Source organism: Nothoprocta perdicaria, unplaced genomic scaffold (genome assembly GCF_003342845.1).
Source record: "Nothoprocta perdicaria isolate Ctin4 unplaced genomic scaffold, notPer1 scaffold_182, whole genome shotgun sequence".
Lineage (NCBI taxonomy): Eukaryota > Metazoa > Chordata > Aves > Tinamiformes > Tinamidae > Nothoprocta > Nothoprocta perdicaria.
Window position 1 is genome coordinate 931,076 of NW_020455005.1, and position 16,533 is coordinate 947,608.

General features: G+C 36.4%; 1 protein-coding gene across 2 annotated transcripts in view; it reads left to right on the plus strand.

The window, feature by feature from the left end:
* The window catches only part of ATG5 (autophagy related 5), a 66,489-nt gene that overhangs the window by 29,160 nt on the left and 20,796 nt on the right, over positions 1-16,533 (plus strand). For both annotated transcript variants that reach the window (XM_026036637.1, XM_026036638.1), the window contains exon 7: positions 13,244-13,361. In XM_026036637.1, coding sequence (XP_025892422.1) covers positions 13,244-13,361 — 118 coding nt within the window. The remainder of the gene's footprint in view (positions 1-13,243; positions 13,362-16,533) is intronic.

A 16,533-nucleotide genomic window follows, 5' to 3' on the forward strand; every position in this document is an offset into this window, starting at 1 on the left:
TGCCATGTTAACTCCACTACAAGAGCTAGGAAAATAAAACTGCCCTTGACCTGAAGGTGGCAGCACAACACAACAAGTTGCCATCTCTTGGCCCGTGCAAAATGCTCGGGAAGGGATACGTAGGTAATGCTGCATTTAACTTTCTTATTTAAAAAGTGCCAGTTTCACATAGTTCCTGCTGAAAAAAGAACAATTTCTTTCTTAAAGCTTTCTTTTAAAAAGTGCAGGTCTGAGTGAATAGAAAGACTCTTGCCAAATTATGTTTAGTTTGTTGGATAGAGCTGTGCTCAGCTCTATTTGTGTTCTTAAAAGTAAAAATGAAGTGGCTCACAATAAAAAGACTATAGAAAATGACTTAGTTCTCATAACCAACAGTTCATCATTGAAGAAACAATAGCACATTTTCATCTGTTTCAAATTCCTTCAAAAATCAAATCTCTATGAATAAGAAAGTAAGAAAGGTTTGGTAGACAAGTACTTTTCCTAATGCATCATTGTAAAAGTGAGCAAACTTTCAGGGAGAATTCTGTGTGGGCAGCAATATCTGCAAATTACCATGAATACTTTGCTTTCTGACCTTGACTGATGTTCAGTTCTGTGCTCGAGATGTTTACTTTTCATAGCAATTTAACAAATTGTCACCTTGAGCTGATGGTCTCTGTCACCAGAGCTGGAGTTCCATAATGGTGTGAGCCCTTCTGGTCCACTTAAGGGCAAAGTAAAATAACTCACGTCAACCCATCCACTGCTGAAGCTGGTGCTTTCTGCTAAGGGGCGTTCATGCAGTCCTGATGAAAGACTTCAAAGAAACCATATGAGAGATCAGCCTTGTGCCTTTAAGAATCACAGCACAGGACCGGGGCTTCGCAGAGCTTAAAAGAAAAATCAAGAAATTATATTTGTTGCCAGATGTGTGACTGAAGTTTATGTAAAAGCTGCTATCTGGAAACCTGTCACTCTGACCAGTGGAAAACTATTGTATGAGTTGTATGAACTTGAGCAGGGTGAGACTATAAAGCCTTAACTTGGGTAGCCCCTCAGGCCTGTGGCTGCACTGTTACCAAGCTGGGCAGTTTTCAGACCTCTTCAGGGTTGTCCGTGTGAAGTACAGCAATGCTTTCAAGCTCAGCATAAGCATGGTTTGTATACAGAGAGTAGCTTTTCATATAGGCAAAAGTAATTTGAGGTTCTGAATTAGCTAGTAATTGGTTTAAACAGTTTAGGATGCTGTCAGTGGACACCTGATTCAGGGTAACTACAATATTTCATTTTAAATTAATTTCAAATTAAAATTAAAACTTTTGTTTTAAATTCATTTAAAAGTTAGGCAAAGTGTCAAATTATGTGTTGAGTTGTCATGAACTAATTGATAATTTGGTGTAAATATTCAGCTATTCCTACTTTGAAAATGCACTTCTTCCTCCATAATCAGAAATCTGTAGGTTACTTTTTAAACAAATTATTTTAAGACTCTCATCTTTGCTCTGAACTGACTTATGCTAATAAACTCAAAAATAAATAGCATATGTAAATATTCATGCTGCAAATTTAAATTTAAAGTTTGAGGTTTAGATTTTTGTAGCTCTATTTCCCTAAAGTGCTTTATTAAAGTAATGCTCTCCTTTATTTATATACCATTCTAAATTTATAAAAGTTAATGTATGCATTCAATGAAGTGTTAATTCTCAAGAATATGAAGGTGTTGGAGATGGAATAAAGATAATAAATGAAACAGCAGTTCAGATGAATTAAGATTATAGAGTTACTACTGGATCTTATAATTTAAGTGTTATGCTTTTAATATACTCCTGCCTTTACCTTTGATCAGTAAATCCGATGATTTCTCCTCTCTATTTAATCGACACCAACTGATTTGCCACTGTCACTTTGTATTTGGCTATGTAGTCTGGTTCTTATTTTGGAGCAGGATGGATTTTTGCTACCTGCAACTTGCAGTTTGTGACTATGTTCCTATATGACTGTGTATATGACTTTTACTATAGCAAAAAGACATGGTGAATTGCTGTGCCCTCAGAATGAGAGGAAAAGCAGGTATGGATTTTTTTTTTTCTTCCCAGGATAAGAGGTGCATTATCTTGAAGGGTTGTTTAGGTGGCTGTGCAGTATATACACTATATGTTGCTTTGGTATTCAACTAAAGGCAAAGCCCTAGCATATTATGATGGAAGAAGCTAAAGCTGGTTGAGGTATAAGCCACAGCTGAACCTGCTTTGATTTGTCAGTGGTAGTGTATGATCTTTTTTGCTTCAGTAAAGTAAGTGGAGCAGATTAGCTTTGATACAAAATTCAGGATCAGGAAAAATGTTTAGTTTTGTGGAAAGTACCAGAAAGTACCATAATTTCTATTTGTACTATCTGGAAGTCTGAAAGTAAATTTGTACGTATAACTGTGGAATGAATCAAACCTATGAGGAAGTGGGATATTACACCACACCGTAGGAATACAGTATACATTAACATGTAAATGTCTAAAATTTTGCTCTTCTTGACTGTGGGAGTTTCTTCTAATTCTTACTGTGGAGACAGTATGTCCACTTCCGTGGACATAAAATAATCAAGGAAGATGAGTTACTATCCAGTAATCCATATTTCCCAACAGCAGTGGAATTTACAAACCAGCTGCAGCCTTCTCAGGAAGAACAGTGTGAAAATGCCTCAGTTTTGAGGGAATGTGGTTCTGTGGTCTTTTTACTTAATTTACCAGGCTTGCAGCCCTTTCATGAAGTAAACATCTGATGCACCCAGTGGAGCTGAGGTTCTCCAATAAGAACGTACAAAACAAAGCCACTGCAGTTGTGCAAGCGTATGATCTCCGAGCATCTTGCAAGGGTCCCAGCATCTCCAGTCACAAATACAGACTTTTGCATAGAAAACTCTGAAGTCCCTGGATTTTGGGATTTAAGAATCAACATTGGCATTCCAGAAAGCCATTTCAGTGTTCTGCTAGGCCACGGAGAATTAAATTGTTCCTTAAGATCCCATTTTTTCTTATGAGTTCTGTGACAGGTTCCTGCTGGATGCTACAAAGCTAAATTCTAAGATTCTCTGAGGTGTTTGTGGTGTTTTTTTTTTCTCCTTCTGCCCTAACATGATGAGATGTGAGCATATTTGGCATGGACATAAAATCCATGTGACAGCATGATGCATCTCTAGAAACAGTTATGGAAAAGGTAACAGTTTCTTGTGACGTGATAGCTAAGATAACCTACTAAATTTTCAATCACTTCTGTGAAGGATGTTTTCTAAATACACATATCTCTTTTAGATTACTAGAACACAAGATAGGAGGTTAACTTCAAATGCTTTTCCTAATTTTAATTGATGCTGCTGGCATTATGTAAAGCTCTGTAATATTATAAGGCAAGTATGTTGCCAGTTTAAATAGCATGGGAAAGGGCTTTTTTTTTTTTAAATAATCTTCTTAAGCTGTGCAAGTCAAGAGTCTCAGCAATATATTTGGCAGAATCAACCTAAATAGTTGCCATGTTTTTTCTTAAGCTTATAATAATGCTAAATTATCACTAATTGTGGAAGGACTTAAGGTAGAATTGCGGTTCCTTCATAGTGTATTCTGTACATTGAAATACTTCAAGGCAGATATCTGTTGGTACCCACATATGTTCAGAAGAATTCTTCTTAACCATTTGTGACCAAAAGCTATTCAATATTATTGTCAAGAGACAAGCATAGTAAGCCCTGCTACATTAAACTTTTAACTTTATTCCAGATGTGTTTGTAATTCTAGTTGTGGGTTTTAATTGGAGACTGAGGCTAAGATACAAGTTTTGGGGGGTTGTGTTTTTGTGGGTTTTATGTATTAACTTTACTTGCAACAATTTTGGGGAAAACGTTTGCCAAATTGCAGGCTATAACACTTTAAAGCTTCCCCAAAGGGAACATATTTTATAATTTTTATTACTTTTTAAAATGGTGGTCGTTAATGCTCAGACACTTAAAGTCTTACCCTGTGTAGTGTCTTTGAGTGCTTTAAGGAATATCAGAATTTTAATGTTAATGTGTGTCTTGAATTTATATGGGTATACTATGATAAACATATATGTAGGTCTGTGTATAAGTTTATACTTCCTTGATCTTTACATAGTTTACATTAAAAGAGAATAAATGTATAGTGATTGGGATATAGTCTGTTCTATATGAGAATGATCCTTATGTCTGTTAGATGGTATGAAATATTCCTCTGCATAATTCTCATAATGTCCCATCAAATCTTAAGAGTAAGAATTTTATTTGTCAGAAGATTTAAAGATGTTTCCAAAACCACTTTTATAAGGACCATAAAAGAGTGTGCATATAGGCATTCATAGAATTATTTTAAGCTTCACTTTAGTGTCCAAGTAGTGACTTCAATACTAATTTGTAATTGCTAATAATGGAAAATAAGTGTTTTGATTTTCTAATCTTTGTGTGTACTTAAGAATATTAGTGATCCACCATCAGCAGGTTAAATGCTTTAACAGTGAAGCCAAACTTTCCTTCCTTCTTGCCACTTAATTGCATCATTCCTAAGACAAACTCAAGAAAAAATGGAAATGTGTGTTTTTCTGTAGAGTATAATATAGTTGTATACTCCAACTTTTATAGTAACTGAAAATGTGTAAGCTAGTAGAGAAAGTAAGAGCATAATAAGAAAGAAAATGTTATTTACTCTGTATATTACCTTTATAGCTAGCCCTGCAAACCCATCATATCCTGTCAATGAGTCAATTTTTCTGGTAATTCTAGGTAGGTATGTTGAGCATGCTTATGATACATTATACATTATATAGTTTTTAGTTGGACATATAAAACTGTAACTTAGCTCTTTTATTTGCATAATTCAGATTAGTTCTATTTTGTAATGTGGTGATGCCACAGCACAGATTAGGGATTCAAAATTCTGCAAGAAGTACTTGCCTGATTCAAGGCAGAAAAAAATCATAATGATGACATTATTTGGGGTTCTTTTCTTTTGCAGATTAGTTAAGGAAATACTAGAAGTAGTCTTTTAATATTCTCAGAATAGGCCAGTCCTAATAACTATGTAAGTGGTATAGAAAAATAGTCCAAGATGTACTACAAAAAAAGGAGATATATTAGGAAAGGCCTGTGTAACTGAGAAGATTTGAAGAGTGATCAGTCACAGTGTGAACACAAATCATGCCATTGTGTTTTCTGTGTCTTAAAATAAAAGATGAAAAAATTTGAAAGAAAACAAATTTCAGATTGATAAAACAATACTTTTTTGAGAGCATACTTCAGCCTGTTGAGCTGAAAATGAAGAGCACCACTTGCTGCCTCCTGAAGGGAAAGAACTATACAAGTTTTTATTAGATTATACGGGAAGAGCAAGTTCTTGAAGCTTTCTTTAGCCTAATTATATTTCTTACCAAGTTGAGATTTGGCCATTTGGACTTCATGGAGTCATTTACTGTTCCTGGTGTTTACGTATTTGTTTTATATTTAGAGGAAGAGATTTGCCGCATCCATTTGGTTTATTTTACTAGGTTTCCATGGGTGCAGGCCTGCAGCCTGTGTTTCGCTGCTTAGATTTAAGGCCAGCCAAAGGAAACTGATGTGCACCTGAGTCTCTGTAAATTCTCTGCTTGCCAAGAGGGGAAAAAAATGTTAAATGTGGCCAGTTTGTGAGGTCTGCAATTTAGGTAAGAGTTTCTTTTTTTTTGGCCTGAACTAAGGCTTTCTAAGAGAACGCTGTATTTGTTCTCCCTCAACTCGAAACAGCAAGAAGAAATTACAGGTTCTGGCAACAGTGAAACAAGCGCTTCTAAAGAAATTGTTGAAATACAGAAAAGGTCACCTTTTGCTTAATTAACTTGGTCTCTTTTGCTTTAAAGATATCCTTTACACATTAATAGTGCATATTGCATAGTCTTGGGTGTTGGAGCAATTATGTAGGAGTTACTCTTGATCTTTTTCACAACCTAAGGTAAAGAGAAAGCTCCAGGTTCAGCATATATTTATCTGAAAGTCCCTGTTAGTTTTTAGACTAGAACCATTTCACTGAAAACCTTGTGGACCTAAGTGTGATAGAACAACTTGGGTTATGGCAGATGTTCTGGCTCATATGGAATTATTGGTGTGAGCAAAGATACAAGTCAATTAAAATAGTTCAGTAACAGAGAATTTTCTTTCTTTTCTCTGACTGTGAAGTATTAAAATAAACATTGTATTTGATGTGTTCAAGTAAAAAGACCACTTAACAGGGAAAAAAATACTTTTTATGCAAAAAAAAATCTGTTAACTTTGTCAGATTAAATAAAACAACATGAATATCCTGAACAGCTTATTTGCTTGTTTATCTGAAAGTCAACTTTGCACTCTACCACAAAAACTGCAAATTGAACTTGGTAACCACTTGGAATACGTCTGTGATGAGTAATACAGTTATTTTTAAGACAATGATGAGTTTCTTGCTGTACAGATGAAATATTAATGAGAAAAAATTGATCCAAAATATTTTAATGAAGACTAGCATTCTCAATTTGTTTTAATTGGTTGACCTGTAATACTGCAGTCCACCGTTTTCATATTGTCGTTGCAGTTATTGTCTGAAGACACTTCATACAATGCACTTATTTCAAATTGGGATTCATCACATTTGTTTTGTATTTAAAAAATACACATATATTAAAAACTGCACATAATAATGAAGGTGCAAGGTGACTAAAATATTTGTCCTTCATTGCAAATCTGTGATAACATTCCCGAGTCCATTGAAAATCTCCCTCTGACTGTTCTGGAGATGTTGTATCAATTTTCATTGCATCTTGCATCTTGCTTCCAGCAGGTAACTTGCTTTGAATTGCTGTAATAAGGGTGTCTGTGGAAATCTAGCTTTTTGTTTATTATGTTGAGCTTTTTAGAAGCCAAAGAATGTTTTATTTGAGTGATAATAAATATAATGCAAGCTTAAGGTGGCATAGTTACTTATTTTTGAGTCTTGTTTTCTAGACTCACATCAAAGATGTGACAGGGAAGGAAAGCTGTCACCTTTTTACCCCAATTAATGAACATGTAAGAATCAAACAGGTGTGTTTGCTGTGAGTGTTTTCTGCTGGCTTGTTTATTTATTTATTTATTTATTTTCCTTCTGCTTCTCAGACTGCTCCCTGAGTAGCTCGACTGCAGCTTATTAAGATAAAGCTTTCTTGTGTTGACATGAATAAGTAACCCTTTACTGAATTCTTTGGAAACTGGATATAACTGCAGTTGTATTAGCCAGTAGCAAGCATGGATTACTTAAATATTATTTAAATAGTTTTTGAGGGTTTTTTTTATTGTCTGTAGATTGAAAGCTGCTTGGTAGCATATGCAGTAACTGTGCCTAGGTATGCTGTATTATCATGTAGTAGTGAAAATCAATTTACCTTAATTTTTCATTTTGGCACTTAGATATTGAATTTCAACTTATAGTGTAACTTGAATCTGTAGCCTTAACAAAGGTTATTATTTCTGAACACATTTTGAAAATTGAGTATTTCAAGGCTATTCTGACTGAAGTGCTGAGTGAAAAACTCAGGAGGAGTCTGAGAATAACTATTTTTGGAAATATTTCGAAGCAAAGTACAGAAACTCCATCTGACAAACAAGGCTTTCAGAATCTGATAATTAAAAGCATAAATCTGAAGGTATGATGGGAAATAGCAGGGACTGTAAAAAGGGAAATATTTTAAGATTAAAACCACAAGGAAGAAATAAGACCACAGGAGATCAAGTCAATTGAATAAGTAATGTCCTAAATCCTGTGTTTTTAATTTGAGGATGATTGCAGATGAAATGGCAAGGGGAGAATTTGTAGTTTAGCACAGCAAGTTTGTGCGTAAAATAGTATTCCTTTGCTATGTGCTTGCCTAACACTTTCTGTAAGCTTCTGTTAATTGAATGCTGAAATAGGAGTCACTCATAAGTACCAGTTAAACATTACTGATATTTCTAGTTTACGTGATCACCTTTATTCTGTTGTGGAGGAAGTTAGTATGTGGGTGTATCACACTAGTAATTCTGTTACAAGATGAGGTGATGGCACAAAATATAAATGGTTCAGAATATTAAATATCATGTAATATTAAATTAAAATTTAAATAAACATCATGTAATGATATTTGATGTGCAGCAAATTCAAAAATCTCTCATTGCTATAGATATTAGCCTGCTTACAGAAAGGCATGCAGTGTTTTCATTTTTAAAAGTGATTTAATCTGAGTTACACTGGCCATTGTAAAGGTATTTGGATGTCTCTCTGTTTATCTTTGGTTTGTTTAAGCAGCAGCAGCTTGGAGATAGGAAGCTTAGTACAGCAGCACTGGATGGAGGTGGGGAAGAACGAGAGGTCTGAGTTCACGCAAGCAATTTTGCATGTAAATCATCATTGTTTTCTGCTAAGATCACCAGCTTACGTTGCCTACAGGCATCCCAGCTATGCAGAACAATAAACACGAGTTGGGTTAAATCTGTCTGAGGTTTCTTTACGGCATAGTCACCTGTTTGTGTGTTCTGGGTGATGCTAGTCAGTGTTTGCCTGGCTATTTAAATGTCCTGCCCCTTCTGTGTCACTCGAGCATGAACTGTCTTTCTGGTTTGTTTTGCCTATCTGCTGTTAGTCACATATACACATAGAAGCTATCGCCGTGGCACAGTATTTAATTCACTGGTGTGTTTTTCCAGAAGACAAGCAGATGTTTCTCTTGGCCAAAACATACAGGTAGCAGGATGAATGGCAGTAGCTTAAGAGTCGAGTGATCTTCCTTAATGTGACTAGTTTCTGAATGAAAAGCCAAAATAAACAGCAGGTGAATCAGCTATAGAAAACTTCATAATAATCGTAAAACTTTAGACAACGAAAGGTAGGTTCAGTTCAGGAAAATACCTTGGACTAGCTCTTCAGAGCTTGCTTTCCTTTCCTATACACTTAGAAATTAATTCTTTCCTATTCTGACTAAAATTCTCTCTTACTTGAATTCATCTGCAATTTTTATTTAATCCCTCACTCTGTTAACCTGACTAGCTTTTAGTAAGCAGACTTAGAAAAATAAACATACCCACACCTTTCTTTTATGCCTTTTCCACAATGAAATAATTAGACATTTGAGTTTAATACTAAACAAAAAGAAGCCTAATATATATTCCTGAAAAAAATGTGACGGGGAGGGGGGGAAAAAGGAGTTTTCAGCATCAGTGGCAGTGAAGGAAGAGGATTTCACATGTGGCTTAACAGTATTATGCTTTCAGATGGACAAGCACAGTGTAGTTCTGTGACTGAATACGTTAATTTGTCACCTTTTTATTACTCGCTTTTTCATTATGTATTAATATTTTTAACGGAAAACACTTTTACAAAGCAAAATTTAAAAAAAAGCATATGGAAAATGGATTTTTGACTGAATACTTAAAAACATTTTAAAACTTCCATGGATTAGTTCAGGTTTCTCTATTTTTCCAGGGGGAAAATTTAGGAAAACAAAAAAAAAAAAAGACTTTAAGCATTATATGAACTTTTAAGGCTTCTTGGTTGAGTCTATTTTGTTTAAACAAGTTCAAATTTGATTTTATCGGATTTTTTAATTTTCAATGCAAAGCACAATAACTTGGCGATTTATGAAAACATAAAAAAAATTGAGAAAAACTGAGATTTATTGGTTATAGGTTGCCAGCTTATTCACATATGTGGGAGTTAGAGTGTTTTGTTGTTTTTTGGGTTCAGTATATATAGTAACTTTCGTTTGAATATAGTTAGAGTAGCAGCAGAATACTTGGTTAGAAAAAACCAAATCCCTTCCTTTAGTTGGAAGTACCGGTAACTGACTTTTTTTTTTTTCCAGATTAAAACCCAGCAGTCCTTGGGTTATGTTTTTCATTTGAAGATGCATCCTGTATAAAATGTCTGACTAATTAAATTGTGGATTTCTTGCAGTGTTTGATGTTCTGTTGATCCTGAAAAGGAGCAGGCAAGCTGAGTCTTCTTTTTGGCAGGATGACTGTGAAGAAAGAGAGTTCTAATTGCTAACACAATATGTAACTATATAGCTTGTCTCTGATCTTCTAAGACTTTATAGTGCCTTAAAGGTCCTCCTATAACGTCAGCTCACTAATAACTCTTTTCAGTGCTATTATACCTGGATATTTCAGTTTATTTCTTCTCATTGCAGTGTGTGTTTGTGTGTGTGTATGTGTGTGTATTGTAGAAGTCCTGTTGTCAGTTTAAAAGGTGGAGTACAGAGACAGCTGGGAGGCTGAGTGACTTTCTCACAGGGTATCTGGGCAGAGGAGACGGGACCATCTTGCAAGTCACTGTTAGTGAACTGGCCTTTCTTACCTTACTCCTTAGTTTCTTAAATTTATTTCAGGCAAAAGCAAATGCAGCCTCCTGTTGCAAATGCAACAACTAGAGCTATTGAGGAATACACTACGCCTCAATATCTGTAATTTTTTTTCACTTCAGCTATCGCTTTTATTGTTTAAACCTGCATTACAAAAAAGAGCAAAGTCTTAGCTTGTTCTGTAAAGCAGATTTGTGGTGCTGTACAGATAATATAGAAGCATGATACAGTCTGTCCTAATAAAGTAAGAAGAGTGTTCTAGAAAATGTTAACTTCTAATTGTATATTTACTTTCAAGAAATTGTTCTTTTTTTAAAAATACGTTACAAATTTTGTGCCAGGTGCTGACCTTGCAACTTGTGTTAATATACTTGAAGGCAATTTTGTTACGGGTATGTCATGAGCCATCACTGATGGGCTTTTACTTGTAGTGCCTATAGAGGCATGCAACAGGTTTTGCATATCACATCACTAAATTAGAGTCAGGATGTAAAATAACAAAAAAAGTGTTGTATGTCGATGAAGATATAAAAATCTTAGTAGGAAACAGCAATGGATATTGTACATAAATGTTTATAAACTTGCCTTAGATTATTTATAATCGTTGTTAGTTAACGCTTATGCAGGAATGCCTTTGTGGGTTGAATTACAGATAGTAGAAACTGTACAAATAACGGTGGTACATAAGTATTTGTATTAGTTATTACTTCATGTGTTGTTAGAGTAAATGTTAGAGTAGAAAACTCTACTCGTAGTCAGGTTATTCCTCTGTCACTAGCAACTATGGTATCAAAGATCAAAAAAAATTTTTTTTTCAAAATCGGTTTATGCTGCTATATTACACTTCTAGGTCATACGATGGGACTTTTCTTTTGACTCTCTGAATGCGTCTCCCTCCCATCTCCTTCATGGGAGGGAAGAAATGTAAGCATGTTGGGGAAACACTCTTTCTGTAAAATTATATTTATGAACCACAGTCTCTGCATAAACAATTAGCATGCAGTTACTTTTATCATTGTAACACTGATGGAAACCAGTGATTTTTATTTACATTACCACATCTGCATTGCTCAGCACTTAAAGTATAAATCTGAATTTGTTATATAAAACGTGGCATGATAACAGCTGAGGATATTGCTTTGTAGCACTCAGGCTATGTGGGAGAAACTTCAGAAAATGTATATTTCACTCTTGCTGTAACACAGCATTAATTGTGGTAAATAGAGGAAAAAAAGTTTGCTAATAAAGAACAGAATACCTTGGATTATGCGCTTGGGAAATTCTTATCTTAAAAACTTACTAATTATAACCACCTCTGTTTGGCTTCTTCCTTGAGGTCTCTTTCCCCTTCTTTTGCTTTAGCTGGCCAGCACTTGCGAGCTGTGATTAGACTTGGGGGAAGGCGGAGTTGTTTGTTTTGTTTTGCTTTGTTTTAAGATAAACTAGCAAATAATAGCAAATTGTTTTGCTGTAACAATGTTGTAGATTCTTTTTGCATGATACTTTGAAGGACCTCTCTTTCACTAGAATGTCAAAGAGAGCATTTCTGTAGCATGGAGCTGTGGGAGGTGAATGCCCTGGCCATGAGCCCAGCATCATTTTCACGTCTTCAGATGTTTCATTAGTCCTGACCATGTGTCCGCTCCCTTTCTCTGAGGACACCAAGAATTGACCAGAGCAGCTGCTCTGTTCCTTCTGATCAAACTTCCTCAGAAGAAAAACTGTAAAAAGATTATTTTTCCCTCATTGGAGACTGTTGGCAATAAGTAGCAAGTGGATGCTTCTCAGCGAGCCTACGCTGTGTAGCTGTCACTCCTCCCACCCTCACAACCCCCAACTCCATGAGGAAGCCAAATACTTTTGATGTTGAGTGCAGGGTGTGGGTGTATGTGGTTTTTAGTGACTACTTTTTGTCACTCCAGTGGGACAGGTAGCACTTTCCAAGTGGTAGCCAGCTGTGTTTGAAGTGTCTTTGGCTGCACGAGTGTCATTACCCTGACAGAACCATGGTGCTTAGAGGATGGTGTGTGCAGAAACCATCAGCTACTTCATTTTTCTTGCAGCTTTGGGAGTTTTATTGCTCGTGTTCCAGACAGTGGCTGGCAATGGCTGCTTATGGCTCTTCTGTTTCTTGCACGTTGTCACAAATTCTTCTGGAGGCAGATCTCAGAGGGCTGTAGCCAAAATCAATTTGGATTTCTGAGCATAGTACCTATCTGCAGCAGAAATGGGGCGCATATATATATATATATATATATGTATATGTTGAGTGCATCTCAGCAAATTTTTTTAAAGCGACATAAGACTCTAGGCTGTCTGTCAGAGCACAGTACTCCTGAATTTTGACTTCTCTTTCTTGGGGCTGAAGCAATTTGAGTTTTCTGCAAATCTACTAGAAAAGTTGCACCTTGCTCCACCAATAAAAATGCTTGTTTGCCACTCAAAGTGCTTATGCATTTGTAAAAGGAGGAAGATAAATATTCAGTATTTTCTAGAATATTTTGTCTTGTTTTGATTTCACCAAACACTTAAGTGTATACTGAGTCTTAAATCTATGTTCACAGTTTATTTACTTAGTCTAAGAATATATTTAAATGTTTTACTGTAGCGAATTCTGTAGCAAAAACAGAAGCTAATAAAAATTTAACACATTTTGTATCTCCGTGACACTGTTTATAAATGATCTTAGAGTGTCATTTCACTTAACGTTAAAAAAAAGCAAACAGTTCTCTTCCAGTATGTGAATGGAATGTGGAAAAAAAATAAGAAATGGAAATGTCTGGCAGTTCTTTTGTGGCCACCTCTTGTTCTGCCCTATCTCCTGTCTTTCCAAAATAATGGTACTAGATATTGACTTGGTGTTTGACTTGCCAACTTTGTCTTAACAGGCAACGACAGAAAGGCCTTTTATACAGAAGCTGTTTCGACCAATTGATTCAGGAGGACAGCTGCATACTTTGGGAGATCTCCTGAAAGATATGTGTCCTAGTGCTATTACACCTGAAGGTACTGTAAAGCCACCTTTTGTCCAATAAGTCATTTTTCTTCGTTTATATGGGGCATAGTGGAGGCAGAAGTATGCCTCAGTGTGAGCAGTTTGGAGTTTACTCCATTCTGGGCCTTTCATTGTGCTTATACGTCATTCACAGAGGACAAGGCTATGTTCTTAGGTACTCCTGATGAATTTATTTCCAGAAGTTTTATTTTGAAGCACATGTACTCCATGGCCATCCCACAGTAATTATAATATTTGCCTTTCATTTTCTGCAGTTTTAACAAGTGGTTTGGAGAAGTCAACAAAAACTGTTTATTTTCATATGTATTCGTATGGAAAGCTCGGAAATGGATGGACATTGCAGTATCTACAGATTTTTTTTCCTGTATGTTCCTTTAAAAATAGACCAAAAAGGAAAAAAGAGGTTGTTAGAAGGATGTAATAGTTTATGTAGGTATAACAGTTACTAATAGGTATTGAACAGGTATTGTATGATGTACTGATTTGTTCATGTAGCATCATATCATTTTGCATAAGGGCATTTATTGATTATCACTCATTCATATGGGTAAGCATTTCTGGCTCTTATTTTAACCTTAAAGATTACAGATTCTGGAACTCTACTCTCATTTACTTTTTTTTTTTTGGTGCAATAAATGTGAAAATCACTCTTGCAAAGTGGGAGCACAATCATTTAATGTGAAAAGGGTTTCCATCTTGTTCTTGCTGTTGTGTCTCTAAGTGTGTGTATGGTGGGTTCTGGCTTTTTTAAAATAGATGTTATTTTGAGAAAGGATATTCTAGAGGACACCTTGGAACAGAATATACTTGTTCAGTATCATTGCCTTCTGACAGTAGAAAAGTACCTTTGAAATAGGTGTCGTAAGCACCTGGACAGAGAAAGTGAGAAAGGAGTCAATAAAAGCCTGAAGGGAAGAGAAGCAAGTGGATCTATATTGATTGTAAGACACCCAGGAAAAAATGGGACTTAAAGTCTGTCTGCAGAAGTGACTAGAGTGGTCTAAAGCCCATTTGGGAGAAACAGGTTGAAACAAAGGTTGAGAAGAATAGTTTATGCCTGCAGAGCAAGGAGCTGTAGGTGGAGTGATGGTCAGGTGGAGCTGCAAATAGTCAGGTATGGGACTGGGGAACATCTGTGAACAAGGAGACTGCATCTCAGGGTTATAAAATGAAGAATTGAGTATATGGCAACATGGACAGAAAACACCTAGGACAGATTATGAAGAAAAAGGACCAGGACAAAACAGAGGTATGTGGAACAAGGGGTCAGCCCTATGGAAAATGGTTCAAAAAAAGTAGACACAATGAGTGGTGATTCCTAGTGCTGAGGAACTTGAACCAGGGGGGTCAATGCACAGAACAGGCAGTGAAGGACAACAGGGGTTTCGGACTGTTCACTTCATCCTACTCTGTTCAGTGGAATTGCAAGATAGGCATTTCGTGGTAGAGGGAACTTAAGGGGTAAAGAGCAGTGTGCTCATATTAGCCCATATTAGCCCATTTGGCTAATGGTGGTTGGGGGAACTGGAAAGGGAGGGAGCAAAACAGAAGAGACCGGTTTATTTGGATGATTTTTGTTTTCTTCTGTCCAGACAGCAGATACTTTCCTATAGGTACTTCAAGTCAGTGTCATCTCTGTACCTCTGACTTCTGATGGTTATCATGACTACTCTCTTCAATTTCTATTTCATTCCAGTAATACATGTTCTGCAGTGACTGCCAACCTCAAGTACCATCCGTCCTGAGTAACATAAAACTTCCTGTAATCCCTTTGGCCTTGCCATTGCTTCCCTGCATCCTGTCTGCACCCTTCTCCTATACCCTCAAGACTTAATCACCACACAGAGCTTTTAGTATATCCAATTCAGTCTGTTCATCCTAAAATTAGGGCCTTCATGCAGTATCTTTTGACTCTCTAGGGAATTTTCTCCTGATACCATATCGGTCATCTTAAGTGTCTTCCTGTTCCCAGAGTGTATGGAGAACAAACTTTGGTTACTGTCTTGCCTGACTTAATCCACTCTCTCATTCACCATTTAAGCATAACAGATGCACCATATTAAGTGTTCATGCTCTAATGCAGTGTTGAGGTACAAAAAATACCACTCGGAAAACCACTCACCAGACTGCGGTGGTGCCACTTTTGAGGTTTGCCTATAGAAATGTTAGCAGCCATAGCTAGGACATACTGCTCCCTGTTCCAGCAGCTGGAATGGACTCCTGAGACTCCAGAACCTCAGCATTTCTGTGCTGCTAAAGTCTTCATGAAACCCACTCAATCAACCCATTTCCTCTCTGATGCTGGTCCACTTGAGAGATTAACAAGCTACCACTGTCAACAGATGCTCTATTAGCTCAACATGCAGAGGGAAGTGCAGAGCTAAGTGTTTCTACCCAGTTTATGGGCATGTGAGAATTTAATTTGTTAGCATTTTTGTGAACCTGGGAAACTACGCACAGATGTTTTTCCTTTAATGCAGTTAAAAGAAAATACTCAATGCATTTGAAGTTGAGCAGTTGAAATTTAGGATGTATCAGAATTTGAAACTGCCTGTAGAATTTTAATTTCTATGTATCTGTGGGTCTGCATCCCCCTCTTCCCTGCCATCTTGTCACAACACTTTTCCAGCACAGACTAAGAATGTTTTACAGTTAGGCCTGTACAGTGAAAATCACTGTTCTGATTGTTGAAATGATAGATGGTGAATGATTGTACTTCAGCACACATGATTAAGGCAGCTTTATATGGCTTTTGGGAACTGGATTCATTCTTTTCTCCCTTAGAGAGTTCATATATGATGCTGGGCAAGCTGGTTAGTACAAAACCATACATTTAATGAACATGATCACTATGGTTTTTTTTTCCTTTTCTTTTTTTTTTTTTTTGGGGGGGAGGGGGGGGCGCTTCTGATCTGAGACTGTTCTGCAGGACATCTTGATTACTTGTACCTGGAACTGGTGAGATCTCTGGAGCTTTGAATATATAAAATGCCAGGTGCTCACTCAAGTCAGGTTCTGAGCATCTCATAACTTTTCTCCCCAGCCCCTGAGAAATGGATGTATCCAGCTATAGCAATAAATCCAATTTCTGGACTTAAGTAGTCTGTAAAATTATGATATTATCTTTCCATGGCAAAATCTAGGTGAAGCAGAGTTACTAGA